Below are 23,006 nucleotides of genomic sequence, written 5' to 3'. Positions count from 1 at the left end.
GGAGCCTTCTGTTTTGAGCTTCTGTCTCTCTACCTCTTCTTTAAGAAAGTCCTTGTCTGTTCTTCTTGCCTCTAATTGCTAAACTGTTAATGGATCTCAACGACTTTTACATCCTTGGTATCAGTTTAGCTATTTTCAACACACATTAGATAAATAGAAAACTGTGAGGCCAATATTTCAGGCCTGTCTCTTGTGTTGTACTGGTGGTGGTGGCGTGTTAAGTACAGATAGAGTGGAAGACAGAATGCTCCTCCCTACCTAGAAATCAAAGTCTCAGGGGCAGTGCATATACATCGGTTTGTTAGTTTACAAAAGGAGGTAACCAGAAACTGCTTCATGAAGCCTCTGCTGTATACCACAATGTATTCTGGAAACTTCCTTGTTAAGTAGATATTTTTAGTTAGCATTTTTTCCCCAGTATGGTACAGTATAACTAGAGTCACAGTATAATTTATTGTCCAAACTTTGACACTTTAGAGAATGATGAAGTGAGTTATTAATAATTATATATTCATAATAGGCATAAATTAGTACTCTCCTAGGCAAACTGGCACATAGGTTCATCCTAATTAAAGCCAGGGATAAACAAGGACTCAAGCATTCAATCATAGCTTTAATCAGAATGACACAGAAGGAAAGACTCAGCAACTCTAACTTGCTCTATTTTAAATAAAATATTAAATTTACTATAAGCCCCATAAAACATACAAAATAAGCAATATATAGTTAACTTAAAATAGACCCTGAGATACTATAAAATGTTTAACATATGAAAATATGATTTTACTTTATCACAAATTTGCCTCATGACTCTAGTAAGATGCTAGATATAATAAAAATCAAGTTTGAAATTAAAAATAGTTTGCCTTCAATTTTTCTTTCTTTTTTTTTTTTAATGCAGGGAGTGAAAGATCTGTGATATCTTTAAAGGGCAGGCTAACCAGGGAATTTTGAATAGGTGTATTTTTTCTTTATGAATTTCTTAGAGACAGCAAATAATGTTCCCAGTTTTTAGAATTTTGTCTCTCTGTTTATCCATGTACCCAACTTGCAAATCAACAAGTATGTATTGAGCAGCTCCTATGCGCTGAGCCCGAGATACTAGGAATGCAGTTGCCAATGTGATGTGGCTCCTGTTTCTTTGTATCTGTTTGTCTGTGTTTCAGCTCTTTGTTTTCTACTGTGTATTTTTAATCTCTCTGTTCCTCTGTTCCTCTCCTTTTGTCTTTGAAGCAGATGTCTATCATTTCTGTATTTGTCAAAAGATTTGATTGTCTAGTCAGATGTTAAAGTCTTTTTTTTTTTTTTTTTTTTTTTTGAGAGAAGGTGTTACTCTGTTGCCCAGTCTGGAGTGCAGTGGTGCAGTTACGGCTCATTGCAACCTCAACCTTCTGGGCTCAGATGATCTTCCTGCCTCAGCCTCCCAAGTAGCTGTGACTGCATGCATGTACCCCCAAGCCTGGCTAATTTATTTTTTATAGAGATGGGGGTCTCACTATGTTGCCCACGCTGTCTCAAACTTCTGGCCTCAAGCAATCCTCTTTCCACAGCCTCCCAAAGTACTGGGATTAGAGGTGGGAACCACCATGCCCAGTCTCAAAGTCTTAATAGAGAAAGAGACACTTGCATCTCTGACCCCTTTCTTTAAAAAATACACTTCAGGAAAAGAAATTTGAAGATGCCAATAGAGAAGGAGGAGGGTGTAGTGAAGTGCAAGTTTCCAGCAGCAAGCAGTGATAATTCTCATAGTTGTCTCTTTTGTTTATAAGGTTTGTTTGTTTGTTTGTTTGTTTGAGACAGAGTCTTGCTCTGTCACCCAGGCTGGGGTGCCGTGGCGCAATCTCAGCTCATGGCAACCTCCACCTCCTGGGTTCAAGTGATTTCTCCTGCCTCAACGTCCCAAGTAGCTGGGACTACAGACATGCACCACCATTCCTAACTTTTGTATTTTTAGTAGAGAAAGGGTTTCACCATGTTGGCCTGGCTGGTCTTGAACTCCTGATCTCAGGTGATCCGCTTGCCTCAACCTCCCAGAGTACTGGGATTACAGGTGTGAACCACCATGCCCACCCTTGTTTATAAGGTTTTGTATTTAAATTCTCCTAATTTTACTTGACTCTACTTCTCTCTTCTCCAAGAGGAGCACAGATGATCATTATCAAACGGATTTAATAGCTCAGATGAACATTCAGGGAATTGAAAATAGTTAAATAGGGTTGGGAAAAGGTGTGCAAATTATGGAACAGGGTGGTCACTGATCAGTGGCAAGAAGTGGCCCCAGAATTAAGCAGAAGTAGGAAGTCAGTCTTACAAGCTATCTTAAGGAGCCTGAACTTTATCCTAAAGGCAAAGGGAAGTCTTTTGAGGTTTGTTTGTTTTTTTTTTCAACTGAAAGAGTGACATGATCCTGTTTTCATCTTAAGAATCCTGCTTACCTCTTGAGAGGTTTGGAAGGAAAGTAAGTATGAGTGATGGCAGAACAGTTAGGAGGAGGTTTTAGAAATTTAGGAGAGAGTGACCTGGTCTAGGGGATCGAGAGGAGTATAGATTTTAGAAACAGCATATTTGGTGATTGAATGTGGGTGCCAGGGATGATTACACATTGTTCCCAGGTTTATTTTTCTTGGACAGCTGAAGGTGGGGGTGCCACTTACTGAAATGGGCAGTGGGGAAACATGGGGCATTGAGCAAATTTTCTCTGAAACATGTGGTTGCGATCAAAGTTGATACCAATCTTTTTGAAATAATCAATGTGGTGTCTAATATCTAACACAAATGTAACATTTCCTCCCTAAGGGCTTTGGTTGTGAGCATTCGGAGAAGAGATATTTATCATAGCTGATTATTATAGTTCATTTCCTTTGTTTTTTTCTACCCTTCCCAATGACATCGAGTCACCTTATAAAACAGAAGTCACAAAAGGACAGGTTAAAGTGTGTGACAGTGTGTGTGCATGTGTGTAAGTGCTAGCATCCAAGGATGATGTGGATGGTTAGTTATGTTGGTTCATAAACCTCTGGCCCCTCTCAGTCCACTGGCAGAATAGCTGAATAAGAAAACAAAACTAATCAAAGTTACATATCATCCTGATTGAGAGAGTTCTAGGGTCAGATTTCTTGGGTTCTAGCTCTAACTCTGCTGCTTAATTCGTTGTGAGGTCCTGGACAAGTTATTTCCCCTCTGAGTCTATCAGTTTTCTCATCTGCACAATGGAGAAAATAATAGTACTGACTTCATTTTTAAAGTCTTAACCTAAGTTATTATACATAAATTACTTAGGATGAGTTACCATATAGTGTTAAGAACAGTGCATGGCATTGCTGTTATAACAGGTTTTCTTTTGGCAACTTGGAATGAGCAGATAATAGACAGAGTGTTATGTAATATAGGTTGGGTCTTTGTGATTTATTCCTCCCAGTAGGAGCGTGTTGTGGTGGCAGTGGCAGTAATGATAGCTTAAAAGAGCGTGGAGTTATCCTTTGCATTCACCCTGTGAGGTGGATGCTGTCAACGGTTCCAGTTTTGCAGGTGGGGAGGCTGGCTGTTGGAGAGGTTAAGCAGCAGCCCAAGGCTACAGAGGTAGTGAATGCCGGGGCTGGGAAGTAAGCCAAGCAGTTGAACTTGAAAGCCGCACTTTTTAGCCACAACCCTATATTGCCTCTGTAAGGTATGTTTGAGTAGTTCCTGTTCACTCAACAGCCCCCTCACACAAGAGTGGGGGGTGGCTTTATTTTAATTGAAGGTGATTGGTTGTTAACCTTGATTATCAGGGTCTAAAACATCAGGTTTGAGTAGTGTAAGAGATCGTTAATCTCTCTTTTTGTTTCTCTTTTAGATATCAGTTTTTCTTGCAGGTGAAACAAGATGTCCTTCAGGGCCGCCTGCCCTGTCCCGTCAACATTGCCGCTCAGCTGGGAGCGTATGCCATCCAGTGTAGGTGCCACTTAAACATATTTGCCTCAGAAATGTCTGGAGAAAGTATTTGCATTTTTAAAAGCGAGTTTACATACTAAAACTCTTCTTATCCATGAGATTTTGAAAAAAAAAAAAAAAAGATTTTGTTTGGAATTCAAGTTTTGTTCAGTGTTTCTTCGGAAGAGGTAAAAATGGAGCCAAGTACAAATCCCTTATGGTAGGCTGTATGGAGGTTTAGTCACTGGAATAGCATTGATTCTTGATTAGGTGGAGGGTCTAACAATCTGTTCTATCTACATCTCGTCTGAGTTCATTGATTCTCCTCCCCACAACCTCACCCAAGCTTCTATGTGTCAGAGATCCCATTGCTCCTGCACTGCTGTGGTGAAGAGTCTGCATGGCCAGGTGCCATCACTAGGTTCAGCGTGTGGCATGGGTGTTGAGCTCGTTGCTCTGCAGCTCTTCATGTTAATATGGTGGCTGTGTGGGGTGGCTTCAGCATGCATTGTCATTTTGGAGACTGAGGCTGGGACTACTTCCAGTAACAAGTGGACACCTTCTAAGAATCAAGCTAGATGTGGGGAGAATAAGATAGCATGGTCCTTGCCCTTGTGACACTTGCAGACTAAAAATAATCTAGAAGAAATATGCTAGGAAAAATGTCATATAGATGAACTGGGTTGGGGCTGCAAGGTAGATTAACATAGGGAGAAGCATTTGTATAGGAGTAATATAGTGGGCTGTCTGCTATCATTTTGCTTCTTTGTGTAAATTGTAATGGGATATGTACAGCATTGTATTGCATTCCCATGATCATTATTTCAGGCAAAGATGTATTGAATCACATGTACTATTTCTTGGTGTCATTGTCTGAGAGGATATATTGAGGTCATGAGTGTTTTTCACTTCCAGCATTTCTAGTGTTTGTACTTGAAATGCTGTTTACAACATTTTACTTCACATACATTGTTAAGAGTAATTGAAGTAAAAACGGTGATATAATTATAGTCTTTGGGAATGGAAAAATATAGAACTTCTGTTTTTAAGTCCAGAATTTGTTGCTACCATCCATATATGCTCATCAGAGTTGTATTAGTAAAATTATTTAGTTGTCTTATATGTGAATTTTAATAAGACATTTGAAAAAATGTTTAAGCATGTTAGGAATATTTTATTTCTGTATTTTAAGGACTATTTTTCTGAAATGGAAAAATCTATGATATCTTTCTTTCTTAGCGGAGCTTGGAGATTATGACCCATATAAGCATACTACAGGATATGTATCTGAGTACCGGTTTGTTCCTGACCAGAAGGAAGAACTTGAAGAAGCCATAGAAAGGATTCATAAAACTCTAATGTAAGAATCATGACACTGTGTCTTATGGCATCATCCATCAGTCATCATCTTCTGATATTCATAAGAAAAGTTTCTAGAATGATAAATTCTTCACCTGTGCATTTAATATTCTAATACTCCTCTTTGTATAGTTTAACTACTTTTAACTCTAAAATGCTCACTGAAAACTTCAGTAATTTAAAAAGTGTAAAGGAGAAAGTAATTTCAATATGTAAAGTTACCATGTTTTTGGTCAATGGCCTTTCAGACATCTCTTTCTATGTACAATTTCCCGTAGAGAAAATCTGTCGTACATAGGTTCATGTATTTATGATATTACATAGTGGAATCATTCTGTAAATACTAGATTTTGCAGTCTTTTTTTTTTTCGGTCACCAGGATCTTGTGAAATTAATCTTTCAGCTATAAATATAATTTTTAATCACAACAATTTTTAACCATAAATGCATTAATATATTCTTCAATGTTTCCTCTGTCTGAAGTATCCCAGTTCTTCACAGTTATAAGCCAAGTCCTGTTCAGGCCATAGCAATGAGTCTGGAAATAGTGATGATGCCAGTGTGGAACCTTTGAGGGTATTGTGTTAACACCACATGCATTTCTGAGAGTAGACACATTCCCCTAGTAGGATTTTCAATTCATGGCCTATAGCATTGAATTTATAATTTCATTATAGTTATTTTGGTTAAATTCTTTACACCACATTGCTTTATTCCCTGTTATGTAACACTCCCTCTTGAATATGCTTGGTTTCAGATCTATTATAGTTAAGGAAAAAAAAAATGGCTGGGCATGGTGGCTCACACCTGTAATCCCGGCACTTTGGGAGGCTGAGGCAGGTAGATCACCTCAGGTCAGGAGTTTGAGAACAGCCTGGCCAAAATGGTGAAACCCTGTCTCTACTAAAAATACAAAAATTAGCTGGGCGTGGTGGCATGTGCCTGTAATCCCAGTTACTTGGGAGGCTGAGGCTGGAGAATCACTTGAACCCTGGGAGGTGGAGGTTGCAGTGAGTCGAGATTGCGCTATTGCACTCCAGCCTGGGTAACAAGAGCAAAACTCCATCTCAGAAAAAAAAAAAAAAAGAAAGAAAGAAAGAAAAAATGTAGAATTAATCTGGTCACAAAAAAATGTTTGCCTAAAGGATCTGTTTCAGTGAGTGTAGAAGCAGAAGTCAGCTGCTGAATTGCAATCAGAGAAAGAGGCCCTCTATGTTGTATTAGCATGCACTAGAAGGCTCTCCAACCTGATTGCAGAGTCCTTCATTTTCAGATTTTGCTGAAGTAGATGCTCAGAGAGTGCTTGTTATAATGTTAGGAAGGGCAGTGTGTTTGGCACATTCTGAGAGTACTGATTCTACTAGGGGTTTCAAAGCACAGTTATATACTGAAATTATCAAGGAGCTTTGGGTAAAGGCTCTCATGTGTTTTACATGCTAGTGTTGACAGTGTGACTGTTATTTCTAAGAATAAAGCTTGATCAAAGTGTGGTGTGTCTAATTTGATGAACATTCTTCTTGGATTTCGAAAGTATGGTATGTTGGTGGTTTTCCAGTGCATTGTGGCTGAAATGAAATATGTCACTGCAGGATTTCTTAATTTTTAAGATTCGACCTCCTTTGATTATCTATTAAAATCTCAATCTCTCTCTCTCTCTCTGTCTCTGCCTCACACACACACACTCGCTTGCACATGCATGTTTAACCCTTCTGTGCAGATTTCAGGCTGGTGTTCACGCTCATCAGAAATGAATGCTGTTTTCTTTATATTACCACCAATGAAGATTTTGGGAAGAATTCTGTACTCTGTATTAAGAAAATGACAAGCATTTTTACAATCTCTGTATGTTAATCAATGTATTTTCAAACTACACATGTGCTCAGGAGATCTTGATATGACCCCGGTTGGGTGGTGGCGGCCCCATTCTCTTCCTCCTACCGGCCACTGCTCTGGCTCCCTTTGCTTTGGATGGAGAACTGCTGCTGCACAGAGACATTTTACCGTTTGTGGAGGGGATGCTGTTTCATTTGAGTGCTTATGTTCTCAATAACCTCTTTAGGGGTTTCTGATGAGAATTTTTAATATATGCTGGGACATAGGGGATAGGCTATAATGAGCCAGAATGGATTTGGTAAAGGAAATTAATGTAAGTATCACTTCAGAGTATAAAATTTTGTCACCAAGAAGCAAAGGCCTTCTTGAAATACAAGGACTTATGTTTGCATTAGTAGAAAGTATGATTTGTTTTCCCAGTGAATACAGTGAAGATAGTTTGCATCCCTGTAAGTGCAGTAGCTGCTATAAAATAAGGCTCTTTGTTTTTGTGCTGGGTATAGGGGTCAGGCTCCTTGTGAGGCTGAGCTGAATTACTTGAGGACTGCCAAATCCCTGGAGATGTATGGCGTTGACCTCCATCCCGTCTATGTGAGTAACATAACACAAAATATTTTAAGCTGATGACATTTTTCTTAAAAAGTCACTGAGACTCCCAAAGGAAAGTTGCAGTTCTGTTGTTTAGCAAGCAGATGATACTTTTTTATCTATGTTTTTCTAACACAAAGCAGCTCTTGTGTGGATTAAACCCTAATGAGTTTTGCATAAAAATCTGTGATTATATTTCCATGTGTAGAAAACAATTAAGTGGGCTTGAAAACACAATCTGGATAACATATCCAAAGGGCTTAGCTAAACATCAAAACAATATAAAAGTGATGTATAGGCCGGGCGCGGTGGCTCACACCTGTAGTCCCAGCACTTGGGGAGACCGAGGTGAGCGGATCACCTGAGGTCAGCAGTTTGAGACCAGCCTGGTCAACATGGCAAAACCCTGTCTCTACTAAAAATACAAAAATTAGCTGGCGTGGTCGCGGGTGCCTGTAATCCCAGCTACTCGGGAGGCTGAGACAGGAGAATGGCTTGAACCTGGGAAGCAGAGACTGCAGTGAGCTGAGATCGTGCCCCTGCACTCCAGCCTGGCAACAGAGCAAGACTCCATCTCAAACAAACAAACAAACAAACAAAAAGGTGTATAATTGACTGTATTAGACAGAAAACAGGAGGACTTTTCAAAAAATAGATTTTATGGCAGCAAAACATAAATACAGTCACTTGCCAGATAAAGTAGGCATTAGGCAATAGGCCAGTCGCAACTACTGCTGATTCTGTTAATATGAGGGTTACCACCTACTATAGGTATCATTGCATAAGTAGAAATATTTTTGCAGATTTTTTTCAGTGGTTTATGAAAACTTGCTGAATAGTAGTCAGTGAGCAATTACACTGAATCTGCACTGAGTGTTCCGGATCTGGGTTTTAACCTTTGAGCTACTTCTTTTAGGCTATCAAATGATTATTCTATGCCAATGAGATTAGAATGCCTTTGTCTTTGAATTAAGAGGAGTGTCAGTAGCAGTAGTTAAATTTTATTTGAGAAAATGAGCCAGGTACTTTATTCTTTATAGGAAATGAATTGCTGAAGAGTATTTATAGACTGATTTTTTTTAAATCAATTGGATTATGGAACTCAGTTTTTAAAGAACCCTAATAAAAGTTTCTCTAGTGCAAATAACACTCATGCATTCATTTTGTGCATGTCTTTTGCTCATTAGCATTTCCTCCAAGAAGAAACAATCTCTTATTATTTTTACAGTTAGAAGCACTCCTGTTTAATGTGGCAATAAAAGCTATAGATATGGGGGAAGAAGTAGTTCCCTGATATATTATATTCCAATTTCGTTAGGTCATTAAATGCTTCATAGCACTGTCCTTATACTGCTAAAACTGTAGAATCATTATTGTTTTCCCTTCCCTCCCTTTAGCTACATTAATCTTGTTAGGTTTTTCAGTTTTTAAAAGAAAACATTCTATAGGAAATTTATAAAGAGAGTCTTCTGTGAAATACTTCTACATTTGTATAATGTTTTCCTAATTAGAAATCACCTTTGTTGATGGTAGAAATTTATGGCAAATGAGCTAGATTTATTAGATTCTTCAGTGGATTCCTTTAAGATTTGAACTTTAAGAACTGAAAAGTGGGCATCGACAAGTATTCTTCCAAATGTGTTGCTTTATGTTCTTTGTGAATATAATTTTGCAGGTTACCGTTTATCTTAGAGTAGAAATAATATTATCACAAACAGTTCTGTGCATGTCGTTGGTACCCACTCTGTGACTTTTTCATTTTAATATCCTATTTTAAAATTTGGATTTATGATTGCCTGAAAATAAGGGTTCTCTAGTCTTTACCAGAAGAGATTATACTTTTACATTTTTGAGCAGTCTTAAAGTTATAGGTGGAAGTAGGAAGAAACATGATGGAGACTTCAGAAAATTCAAGTGTGTGTCTGCTAGTGACTGCCTAAACTTTCTAGAGAGAATTGGGGTGGGGACGAAGTGGGTTTCATGATTGTCCACATCAGAGATAAATCAAGCCATTTCAAAAGCACCCTTGATAGAAGCCAGTGGTTCTCAGTCTTTGACTGCACAGGAGTATCACCTGGGAGTCCTGTGTTTTTTCCTGCTACTTTGGCCTCTTCATTAGAGATTCTGATTTAACTGTTTCTGGTAGTGCCCAGGCATCAGCATTTTAAGCTGCAGAGTGATTCCAGTTAATATGCTGCTAGTGTTGAACACCACTGTGTAAGGAAAGTTGGGTAAGTCACTGGTAGTCCAGGCTCATTTTAATGAACTGAAGTAGCAAGTATGAAGAACACTAACAAAGTTTCTTTTAAAACTTTGAAAAAATAAGCAACAAGTTAGCTACTATCATAGTGTATCTAGCTTTCTAGGCTGATGTCTTTCAAAAATTAAATCCAATATTACAACAAATTATATTTGTATGGTCAATTATAGTTTGACAAAGAGATTTTATGTGAATATGTGATTATAGGCATATGTTTGCTTTTGCAGGGAGAAAACAAGTCTGAGTATTTCTTAGGATTAACTCCAGTTGGTGTTGTTGTCTACAAGAATAAAAAGCAAGTGGGGAAGTATTTCTGGTAGGTATGGCTTGAGAACAGAGTTGGCATTCTATGTTTTGGGCTTATGGGACTCCTTTGTCAGTGAAAGAGTTGGGGAAAAGAAACAGGTATTTTTCCAGTGGTTGGTAAATAAATGAGTGAAATTGGATGTGAGTTTTCTCCTATTGCACCTCAGTATATGTTTTCTCTGTAAATTTCAGACACTGTGATTCTAGACTCTCTTTTCCATGGGAACTATGTGTAGTAGGATTTCTCACCTATTTCAGTATGTGCTGATGGGCTGTGGATCCAGGACTATTCTGACTTTTAGCTCCAAATGGGGATGATTTGGAGACACTGGGAAGCCTGTGACCCTGCACTGCGTTTGGGAAGGCGGCACTGCCACAATCTGGGGATTCCAAGGTCATTGTGCATTTAGTGGAAAAGCATAGGACAGTGAGAATGGAGTTTGCATTAGGGTTTATGGGGAACTCTCTCTGTCCCTGTATGTACTGGGTATGGAGCAGTATATCAAGGAGCCAGTATTCAGCAGTCTTTTTCCACTGGACACTTCCCTGATTTTCTGAAAGGTTAATACTTAAAAACAGCAACAACAACATCTGCTTTGTTTTTTAGGCCTCGGATTACAAAGGTTCACTTCAAGGAGACTCAGTTTGAACTCAGAGTACTGGGAAAAGATGTAAGTTTCCAAGCCCTTAGCTTAAATTAGAAGGGGGATGTCTTCTGTGTTCATTTATAGCTTAAAAGACATTGTGAAGAATATTTTCTTCAGCTGCTTCCACATGGAGCCAGGTTAATTAACTCACATCACAACTTCTCAAGGAAGGAAAGGGAAGTGAATAGAAATGAATGAGAAAGTAATGGAGAAATGGGCATTTTAGATTTAGCAAAGGAAAGCAAAACCTTTCTAAGGCAGAGGAGAGAATAGGAGGTGATCATTGTTATTAGTGTAATTTGCTTTCCAGTACTCTCTGGGAGGGTAGAAGGTAGGAGTTATAATCAGAAGGGTATAGCCTGCATTCAGGACTGCCAAAATGTGTTCTAATTTTGCTCTAATGTAAATTAAACAACGTTTTGGGAGTCTCACTTCTGCTCTTTCCCTCATTGAGTGTGATAGACAAACCAGATGGAAATTCTGGATGCTTTCAAGGGAGAATGTAAAAATGCCGGCCTTTGCTTTGCAACTTGGCAGTGTCCTCTGGGAGTATTTGGGTAATGGGCACAAAACTTGTCAGTGACTGGATGTGCTTTCATGCCTTGACGGGTATATTTGAGAAAAATGGTCGAAAGAAGGCAAGGATGTGAAAGCTTCCTTTTGATCTACCTGTGAAAATAATGCTTCCTTGAAATGCTACTACTGTAAGCCATATATTATGGGATACATGAGTGAAAACATGATATAGGAGAATCTACCCTTCTGTCTCTTTGATACTAACTTTGTGCAGAACAAAAACTAAGTGGAGTTTAATTGATTTTCTTGATTAAAGAAAAGTAAATTGGTGCTTAAGCATGCACACATTGAGACAGGAATAGTAGAGCTGCAGCTACATTTGGGCATGGCATTTGGCAGAGTGCCTCACATGTAGTAGGTACTTCATAAGTATCTGTTGAATGATCATTGAACTGATGCACTGAGATACTGTGTGCTGCCAAATCAGAAAACCTGGTGCTACTCTTTGTTCTCCTAATAGGAAAAAAACATTATTTCATCCTGAACTATATGGCATGCTGCCATTTACTGATACAATTAAAATTGGATTTTGAAATTAGTTTTAACAACTTGTAAGGAAGTGAAATTCCAGATTTTTGAAGAAATGATAGTACAGAAGCCGTATAGTTGTCTTATAGTCTAGTTTGGAGGAAATCCAATGTGTTCTTCAGCTCCTGATTAGACATCTCAGTTTTAAAAGATGTGCATTATAATGTAAGACTGAATTAAAATCACTCAAAAAGTAGAGTAGCTAATTAGGAGGGTTTTGTAGTTTTCTCCATATGTTGCCATTCATTACGTTCACATGAATAATAATTCATCTAAATAATAATAATGCAAGGAATAAGCTCTGTTAAATATATTTGAATATAATGTTTCAAGTTTTTTTAGCAGAATATGATAATCAAAAGACTTTTATGGAAACATTACTATTATTCAAAGTATTCTTTCCTTATAAGCTATTTTTGTGAGTGAGGTCCTCTGGTGAATGACTTTCATGTTATTATTACAGTGCCTTAAAATATATGTCTACTACTGTCTCAGGATAAATATTTGGCAAAGTCCCAGCTAATCTGAACTTCTGTCTTCTTGGACTTCTTCATGATTAGGCAAAAACAACAGCAACAAAATTGATATCATCGTGTTATTTTTCAAATGACAGTGTCCATCGAATGACCCTGTTTCCTTCGTACTCAGCTCAGGTGTCTCCCATCCTCACCTCATTCCTTCCCCAGCTTTGAGATGAAATGGATGTCTGGGGAGACCCAAGGCACTGCACACTTCTAGGTCATTAAGCTCAATGTCAGTATCTTTAATAAGGTGACAAAGCAGGTCACATAACTCAGAGGCTTGAATTAAAGGGTTTTTTAAATTGCTATTAAGTATCACATTAATTTAGTCAAAGCATTCTATGTCCTAAGTATTCTTGCTTGTGGGTCTTTTCTCTATCTCCACCAGGGTACCTCTCTGTGAGGCAGTGATTTACATAATGGTTGAATTAGGTTGATTATTATGGAGGCCTAACCGTACTCACAAATTGAATTTAAAAGCCCCTTAAAACCCATCACTTGGAACAGTAATCACATTCAGCATGAAGAATGGTTGAAATGCTTATTCTGCTGGTTTGCTGGTCTGGTCAGACTTAGTATGGTCATTGCATTTAGGCCAAATTCAGAGATACTTTCATGCATTAAGCTTCCAAATAAGTATCGTTATTTACATAATTTTGTACAAGAAACTAAACTTTTAGTATAAAGATCATACATGTTCACTATAGAAAATCCAGAAAATACCCTGCAAAGGAGAAAACTAAAATTACTCATTATCCTAACACTCAGAGGTAATGATTATTAATATTTTGATACAGTTGCTTCTAGATTTCACCCTGTCAGTGTGAATGTGTATGTACATAAATGTAGATTATCTCCTATGTGGTTTTGTACCTGCTTTTGTATTTTATATTGTATCATAAGAATTTTCCCTTTTTTGTTAAGTTTATTCATATGTTCCTGCATGGTGTTTGATAAGTTTTCTTTTTATGTGTTTTACTTTTTTTCTTGCTATTGTGGATGCAATCTTTTCTTTCTGTTATTTCTTCTAACTGGTTTTTGCTAGGAGAAGTGAAAGCCATGGAATTTTATTTGTTTATCTCAGATCTAGTCATTTTGTTGAATTCTTGTATTCCAGCTGAGAGTTCTTAATTTGATTCTCATAAATTTTTATAGGTATATCACTTGCAAATGAAAATAATTTATTCCTTCAATTCTACTGTTTATGTTTCACACTTTATAGTGTTAGTCCGAACTTCTAGAAGGGTACTAAGTGATATAGCAGTATAAGGCATCCTTGATTGGCTTTCTGTTTTAATGAAAATATCACTACTATTTTATCACTATGTGTTAGTTCTTGGTTTTAGGAATATGTGTTTTTTACTAGGTGTTGAAATTCTTTTAAGTTTATTATCAGATGGTTGATTTTCACTGAATACCTTGAGAACTAAGACTGCTCCTTGTTTACTCATTCAGCAACTTAGGCTTATTTCAAAATCCGGGCAAGAGATGATAGTGTCTGTATCTCAGTGGATCAAGGTGACAACAGTCAAAATGCAGAGAAGCTGTTGGATTATGGATTTTACCACCAGGGTTTCCTGAATGTGGGCAGATGTGAGAGGAGTCCTGGTCACTTACACGAGTTTGACCTGCGAAGCAGGAAAGATAGAGCTACCATCAGGCGAAGTGGGGAAGGTTATGGATAGAGCAGGCTTGAGGAGGCAGATCAGGAGTCCCGTTCTGAACGTGTTAAATTTGAGATGTCTTTTAGACATACAAGTGGATATATTAAATAAGAAGTGAGCTATGTGAGCCTGGAATTCAGTACCAGAATCTGAGCGGAATATATAAATTTGAGAATCATTGCCATCTGCTAGTTTTTGAAGCCATGAGACTACCTGAAATCACTGGGAAAATGAGTATAAATGAGAAAAGAAGAGAGAGAACCAGCAAAGGAGGCTGAAAAGAATCAGCCAGTGAGGTAGAAGGAACACTAATTATCCTGAATGCCAAGTAAAAGTCACGTATTAAGCATGTGTCAAATGATGTTGATATGTCATATAGGGTAAGGGCTGAGAATGGGCCACTGAATTTAGGAATGTAGGAGATCATTGAGAAGATGAGTTTCAGTGGATTGGAAGAGTGAGTTTCAACCCAACAGTTCCCCTCTTAGGTATGTGTACCCTAGAGAGGGGTTCTGTGCAGCACTTACATAAAAGTCAGAAAAAGAAATTAACCCAGAATTCCATTAACAGGAGAATGAACAAATAAATTGATGCATATTCATTAAGAAAAACCTGTAAGAGAAGTAACAGGAAGATAAGAATTGGAGAAGGTGAGTGTGGACAACTCTTTGGAGGACTTTTGGCACAAGGGGAATCAATAGAAATATAGCTGGCAGGTACTGTGCCAACATCAAGATATGAAGAGGATGACTTTAAGGATGACACCCACCATGAAAGATTGCAGAATTTCATCAGCTGATGAGATCCAAAGCTGGGAGTTGTAGGGGGGAGGAAAGAGAATGGTCTGAAAGCAGCAATGTGGAGCAGGGAGGATCCTCCCCACTTTTAGGTTCAGAGATGCAAGAACAGTGGAGACAGAAGACACAGCCATCCCTTGAGGGCTGCAGTGGAAACAGGGTCTTCAGGGATAGCGGGTGTCTCCTAGTGCAGGAAGGTGAAGGACATAGGAGAGAACAGACTGAGGAGCGAGGGGGTTTGCTGATGAGAGGTCATGAATTCTGGAGGGCACAAAGCAAGGGCTTCAGGAGTTGGGTAGTGATGAAGAAAGAGGCAAGGGGGTGTGCTGAGCATTATTTGGGGGTGACTGAGATACACAGAGATAAGGAGCATCGTGAGAATTGGTCCAGTCAATTGGGAAGGGAATGATGATTGGGTTTCCATGTCTGCCCATTTCCTCTGGAGATGTAGGGTAGAAGACCTAAAGAAGGTGGGTGGTTCCAGTGCACTACCTGGTTCAGCCTGACCCTTCTCAGAGGAGGGCCTCTCTTACCTGTGGGCATGAGCTCAGAGTCAACACTTGAGAATGGATTGAGGACTTGCGGGGAAATTGGGTGTTACATTAACTCTGGACTTCACCCTCCATGATCAGATGTGCGTTTCAGAAAGCACACTTGGCTGCAGGGTGGAACATTCCACAGACGTGAGCACAGGGGCAAACAGGGTAGGAGATATGATCAAGGGGATACAAGAGGGGACTTACTGCAAAGATGGAAAGAAGTGGGCAGATTTGGGAAGCATTTAGGGGGTTAAATTGTTTCTGATTGGTAGCAGATTCATTGTTTTTGTGGAAAATAGGAATTTAGGATAATACTGGAATTCATTGGTTTTGGCAACAAGAGGAAGATGTAATTCCTAACACAGGACTAAGCCCAGAATTCGGCCTGTAGTAAGCACACTTGTGAAATAAATGAAAGAATGAATAAATGCTGCTGTGCTTACTTTTGTATATAATACCTCAGGAAACTAACCTCAGCTAAAGTTACCCCGTGTGACAGGATGTAGAACCAAAAGTTTCCTGGCAACTCTGGCTGTGAGTAATGAGATCCACTTGGCGGAACTCTTGGGCTTGCTTTAAGGAGAGTACACGGGAAGCCGTGATGGCCAGGAGTCATCACTGTTTATCAACAAGTGCAAGAGGTCTCACGTTAAGCCAGGGGTTCCTTTCACATTTTAAATGGTACTATAGATTTTTAAAAAGTATTTTTATTTGAAAATAATTTAAAATTTATTTGAAAAGTTGTAAAAATTAAAATATTAAAAAGAACATATTCATTTACTGTTACCTAGAATCACTTATGGTTAATGTTTTACTTCACTTCCTTTGTTATTTGTGCTTCTTTCTCACTATACACACACAGGCCATTTTCTTTAGAAGAGCTTGAGAGTAAGTTAGGTATGTCATAGACTATAAATATGTAATTGTGTATTTCCTAAGAATAGGGATATTCTCATGTAACCACAGTATAGTTAACAACTTAATACATTAATAATGATATAATACTTTTACCATCTAGCTTCCATATTCCAATTTTGTTGGTTGACCTAATAATGTCCTTTTTAGCATTTCCCCCCTATGGTATAGAATACAGATAACTTCCTTTAATGTGGAACACTTTCATAGCATTTTGTTATCTTTTATAACATTGACATTTTAAAAGAATACAGTTATACCCCACTGTTTTAAAACAGAGAGTTTCTTGTTTCATGTTTTTCAACTGTTTCCTTGTGATTAGACTGAGGTTATGCATTCCTAGATGTACAGCTGCATAGGTGAAATAGTGTCCTTCTCAGGTGTCTCATCTGGGGGCACATGGTGACCACCTGTCCCTCGTTGGCTGTTAAGTTTGACACTCATTACGGTATTGCCTGATTTCTCTGCTGTGTAGTTCCTGCTTCTCTCTGGCAACTAATAAGTAGTCTGTGGGGAGATATTTAAATCAATGTAAATACCCAGTTCCTCTTTAAAATTCTCTATAAATTTAGCATTCATTGAGGATTCTTGCCTGATCCAGTCTTCTACTAAGATGGTTGCAAAATGCTGATTTTTTCTAGCTCTCTACTCCCTCCACATTTATGAGTTAGCCCTCAGCATTCCACTGAAGCAAGAGCTCTGCCTTCTCTCCCTTTTATTTATCTATTGTCAGTAATTATTAACTTCTATTTTTTCAATGGTTTAAAATATATCGCATACCTATTTATTTTTAATACTTTCAACTTTTATTATAGGTTAAAGGGTACATATGCAGGTTTGTTACATGGGTGTATTGTGTGACGGTGAGGCTTGGGGTCCTAATGATTGCATCATCCAGGCCGTGAGCATGGTACCCAACAGGTGGTTCTTCAGCCCATGCCTCCCCCATGCAGTAGTCCCCAGTTTCTGTTGTTTCCGTCTTCATGTTCATGTGTATTCAGTGTTTATTTCCTACTTACTTACAAGTGAGAACACCTGATATTTGGTTTTATGTTCTTGCATTAGTTCACATAGGTACCTAACTATTTTGCTGTTCAGATTTGGTTAATGGGAACCCCTTCAATCTGACTCCTCTGCCTTTTGGATCTGCCGCCCACCCCCCGCCCATCATTTCAGGGCAAATATCTTCTTTTTTTGCTGTAGTATATTTCAGGTGCATGTTGTATCAGCCCTGCCCCTACCTTGAGTGTCAACCATTCTTCCAAGGAGCTCTGGTTCCTTCTACTGGGAAATGGTCTAGATCTGGGTGCTAGGTGTGGTCGTTGCTACTAGGGTGACTTTGCTTCTTGGCCTTTTCAGTTGACAGAGCTAGGGAATAGATGCATGCGTATACACACACATAGACCCTAACACACATATATAGAAATAGAAATACATGTACACATGTGCATATAAGCATACACATATTGATACATAGCTTAGAAATCATGAGTTCACAGCATACCTCCAGTTCCTGTCCATAACTACAGGGTTCTTCCTTACCCTCCCTCATTTTTTATTTGTATGTCCTTTCTTTGGCCATGAGAATCTTGGCTTCCAAAAAAGCACACATTTACTCATTTGCTCAGTTCTATAACACATACCACATAGTTTCAGAATTGCTTTGGTCAGACCACTAAAATGGACAATTGTTTGCTGTTCTTTCATCCATATGCACCACTTTGCCAAGACAGAGGGCCTAAGAGTCAAATACTGTGTTCAAAATTTACTTGGATTGGTCCTCCCTTCCCTTCCCTCCTTCTCACCATTCATGTCTTCCTTCTTCATTCCTGTGCTCATGTATTCATTGGAAATCTACTTAGGTTTATTGTTTCAGGTTGTTTTTAGTTATAGCTCCCTCTCCTTCACATTCTTGTTTAATTTTATTTTTTAATATGTAGAAGGTTAACTTGCTTTCAAAAATCAAAATTACTCAAAGACTCAGAGAATTATCACCAAAAATCCCATTTTCCTTCCATCCTGTTCTGCCATGCTTCCTTGTAGGTAACCAACTTCAGTGTTTTGTAGTTAATCCTCCCTGTGTTTCTTTTTGTAAAGATATACATTTTTTTTCTTCGTTGTTTCTTTCCTAAAAGGTAGCATACTGTATGGGCTTTTGTACTGTGTTGGGGGTTTTTCCCCACTTAGTAATATCTCCTAGAAATTATTCTATATCAGTTCATTGAGAGCTTTCTCATTATTTTGTACATAGCGCTCTATTGAATATATGTAACATAGTTTATTCAACCAATCTCTTACGCTTGAATATTTAGAAAAAGTTTTCAATATTTTACAGTCATACATTTTTCTTCATTCAGTAATTTTGTGTGTACATGTTTTTGGAGGGATGTCTACAGGTTCAATTCCCAGTAGAGGGATTGCTCGGTCACAGTGGTAAGTGCGTATGTAGTTCTGTTTGGTATTGCCGTATGCCCCTGCTTCACTCATAGTTGTACCACTTTGTGTCTCCAACTACAATGTATAGAAGTCCTGGAACTATAGATTTAATATTTTCCCCAACTATTCTTAAGTGTGGCTGTTAGTAATAATTGGGTCCTGATGCCACATGACAGTTTGATTTGGAATCTTTCAGATTTAGTGGTGGACTGTTAGACATGTGATCAAATAAATGTTTTAAGTCCAGGTCTCTCGCTCACTAACTGTGGGCAGTTCACTGAACAACATTTAACTACATTTCCTGATCTGTAAAGTGAGGATGATAATATCTCTTATGAAGCTGCTGTGAAGTTACAAGCACCTAGGGCAAAGTTGGACATGTAACCGGCACACAGAAAAATCCATTTGGACTTCTATGTTCGTATCTGTGAATTCCTTCAAATAATAAGAATAAACTCAACATGATAATTTTCAAGGTTTACTGGAATACGATGTAAATATTTTCTATGTTCTGGCTCATATTCTCTCTTTTGGAAGTTTTGGAGGAAAAGAAAAAAGAGGAGAAGCAATGTAATCTAATACATCTTATTCAATTCTAATTTATGCTTCTATGAGCTAGAGTTGTATACAATTATCAAGAATCAACTTATTCATCTGTAAAATGGGTAAGATGGTTTTCACATTTAGCATATGTTTTGAAATGTAACCCACGTAGCTGATAAGAGTACTAGAATATTTTGCTGTTTTTGTTCTTACACTGTGAAATATACATGCAGAAATGGAAATTAATTTTATTCTTCAAGTGCCGTGTGAAATGCACAATGATGTTTCCATTAAAAAATATGTAACCATATTACATGCATTTCAATTTTTTAAAAAAATGTGTGTGTGTATGTATGTGTAGAGGGTTGTTTATAGTGCAATATTTTTTAAACTGGAGTATGTACTTACCATACACTTCCCTGAAAGAAAGTTCTTTGCTCAAATACATTAAAACAACCTACAACCTTACCAGCTCTTGGAGATTCACAGTATATATTAGCGCATTAAAGGTCTGAGTGTTTAGCCCAGTGTTTCCCATACTTATCTGAGCAAAGAACCCCTCTATGCCAATATTGCAAGACCCTAGTGTTGTAAGAAACACTCTTTGGGGAGCATCGTGTAAAGACTGGAAAGAATAAGATCGTGTTTTATTCAGTGTCTAAAATTTCCTTCTGACTTCCTTTTCCAAGTAATGACAAAATTGGTGAATTTTGTTGCAGGACTCACCCTCAATTCATTAGCCAGGTTTAAACTCAGGATGCCTAGAAAAGAGAGCATGAAAAAATATGAGGAAAGTCATTAAAACAGATATTGTGCCCAGGATATCATGTATACCAACATCGTTTAATTTTTAAAACGACAGTCAGTTTCACCATTTAGAAAGATAAAATTTTTCAAAAGACTTAAAATTTTATAAGCTTTCTTTGGTATCTATTTCCAGTTGGAGAATAAAGATTGCAGTTCGACTACTTGCCTTCCTTTGCATGATCAGTAATTAAGAAGAAAGTTATTTTAGTCATTTGCTTCCAGCCGTCTGACTATTTTTGTTTCTCTCCCTGGAACCTAAACTCAGTTAATGATTGCGAGTTAATGTAAATCTTGTGTGAATTGGATAGAAAGAAAAAAGCAAAAATCTCACAGTACTTTAGACTTGTAATAGTCACACTTCTTTGTAGCCTCTCCCCCCACCTCTGTGGAACATCAGTAGGAAACCTCTCTGCTGTAGACCTTCAGGTATTTATATAGTGATTGTATTTTACTCTCCTTAGAAGTACTCATCTCTTTTGCTCTTCAGTGATGACCTACACCGTGTATCGTGGGTTACTTCTGATGTGACCTTGGATGTGAGCCAGGTTTATAATGGGATTAAGAAAGGTATTCATACCCATAATTTTAGGGAGCCTGGGGAAGGCAGACTGTCCAGTTGTGGCTGTTTCCCAAAACAGAAACAGGGAGGAACCTGTCAGAGTACAGGATTGCATTCTTGTGTCAAGAATACAGGCTTAAGAGAGGCAGTGAAATGGGACTAGGCCCAGGCAGAATAAGTGGGTGTGCTGCTGGCAGTGTGAGCCCTTCAGTGATCCTGTCAGGAATCCCAGTACCCTTAGAAGAAGCTAGGCGAAAGTAGATTTTTTTCTTTAAGCTTGCCAAGAGAGACATAGTCAGCCAAAATGGGAAAAGAAACTGGGAAGACCAGAGGGAGTTAGGTTGGGAATTTGTTAATATAATACAGGTCCTAAATTCTTACAAATGATGGAATTGGAGGTTTGAGTCAGGTTTACCTAGAGACCCATGAGGCAGTAATATCTACGTGATACTGGACTTACAAGTGACTCAAGCTTGATTGGTTTATGAAGTAAAAAGAAATAGTTTCAGAGAATATAGCTTTGCTTCTGGTATGAAATGACCAAAGCTATGAAGGTATTTGAATAATTTTACAAAAAGCGAGCATTGGATTCTTGGCTAAAGTATTTTAGTAGGAGATTGGAATGAACTTCTTTAATTAAGCAGCTGTTCATCTTTGTGTGAATGAGTAGAAATGTGCTAATTGGCCATGTTTATCTGGAAAAGGTTTGGTAAGTGAGAGTGGTGGAAAGAGATATTTGAAATGCCATGGCAGTGGAATTCATGCCAGCAGTTACTGTACATGGCAAAAGTACACAGAATTTATTCAGAATACCTGGCTCCTGTTTCAATTATGTTAAGCCTCCTTTTAGTATTTGGATCATTCTGCCAGGAACAGGATAAAAAATAGGCAGCTTGTCCTAAAGCTCACTATAAGTGGAGAATGAGTTCATACTTGTCGTTTGTACTTGGCAGAAATAATTAGGAAGCCAGTGGGGAGGTGCTTTTGATCCTTTAATATATTTGTACCCAAGGAAACTTGAGAAAAACTGAATTCTGGTTGGATTTGAAATATCTTTTATCCTTTCCTTAAGCGATGGTAGTTTTTTAAAAAATTACTAAAAATTAGGCATCCTGTGACCAGGTCTCTACTTGAAAAGTAAAAGGATACAGTCACCTACCTGATGAAAAAAGTTGAAAACCAGACTAAGAAAAGTTTGAAATTTAGAGGAGACTTTGTTTTATTTTAAGACGGAATACTTTGCTTCTCCTTCCAAGACTTTTGGAAGACCCATGGATCCCTAGGTAAACCTGACTCAAACCCCCAATTCCATCATTTGAAAGAATTCAGGACCTGTATTATATCAGCAAATTCCGAAAGTCTTGGAAGTCTTTGGAAGCATGTAATTAAATAAACTTTGATATTTTTATTTACTTAAATTATACCTCATTTTGGATTGTTTTGCTAAAAACCTAAAAATGTCTATGTCACAGAGAAGTCATTCTCAGCCATCATTTCTAGTAGGTGGTAATTCTCAGTATGTCCTGCCACACACAGTACTTCCATTGTTGAAAGGCACAGGGAAATGGTGGGTCTACGTAGTAAGGAAGGACGTAGTGGGAGAGGGGCAGGGGTAGCCTCTCCTGGTCTTCTCTTTACCTTAACAATTTATCTTGATAGAATGCATTCACAAGCAGACTTATTTTAAATGAATAACTTGTACATTCTATTTTAGGATAATTCAGTGCCCTTAAAAACACCCACCCCTTAGAGTAATGACTGCCTCTGGGGAAGGGAATTGGGGACAGTGGTGGGAGGGAGATTGAGTTGTCAGTGTATACCCACTTTGATAACTTTGCCATTTATACCACGTACATGTTATACATGTGTCAATGACAGGGATATGTTCTGAGAAACAAGTCATTAGGCGATTTTGTCATTGTGTGTACATCATAGAATATTTTTATACAAACCTAGCTGGTCTAGCCTACTACACACTGACAGTCGAGGAAAATAATGAGACAAGTCTCAATCATTTTAGATTTATTTGCCAACGTTAAGGACATGCCAGGGAGACAGGTCTATGCGTTTCTCCAAAGATGATTTTGAGAGCTCCACATTTAAAGGGCCATAGATGGGATGTTGAGAAGCACACAGTTTTCATGTAGGAGGGAGGTAGGGAAAAATAGTCATTGATGCTTTTGTCTGCCTCAGTGAATCTACATTTTTTTTTCTTA

General features: G+C 38.1%; 1 protein-coding gene across 7 annotated transcripts in view; it reads left to right on the top strand.

Annotated features, from left to right (window-relative positions):
• Positions 1–23,006, top strand: part of EPB41L4A (erythrocyte membrane protein band 4.1 like 4A) — a 255,842-nt gene that overhangs the window by 147,546 nt on the left and 85,290 nt on the right. For all 7 annotated transcript variants that reach the window (XR_010587555.1, XR_012414006.1, XM_045394097.2 and 4 more), the window contains 5 exons: positions 3,836–3,933; positions 5,152–5,272; positions 7,608–7,695; positions 10,180–10,268; positions 10,866–10,929. Coding sequence is in view for 5 of the 7 variants with exons in the window: in XM_045394097.2 (XP_045250032.1) it covers positions 3,836–3,933; positions 5,152–5,272; positions 7,608–7,695; positions 10,180–10,268; positions 10,866–10,929 (460 nt within the window). In the remaining 2 variants the exon portion in view is untranslated. The remainder of the gene's footprint in view (positions 1–3,835; positions 3,934–5,151; positions 5,273–7,607; positions 7,696–10,179; positions 10,269–10,865; positions 10,930–23,006) is intronic.

The sequence above is a fragment of the Macaca fascicularis genome, chromosome 6 (genome assembly GCF_037993035.2).
Source record: "Macaca fascicularis isolate 582-1 chromosome 6, T2T-MFA8v1.1".
NCBI lineage: Eukaryota > Metazoa > Chordata > Mammalia > Primates > Cercopithecidae > Macaca > Macaca fascicularis.
Note: the sequence above shows the minus strand (reverse complement) of the source record. Positions and strands in the feature narration are given on the sequence as shown.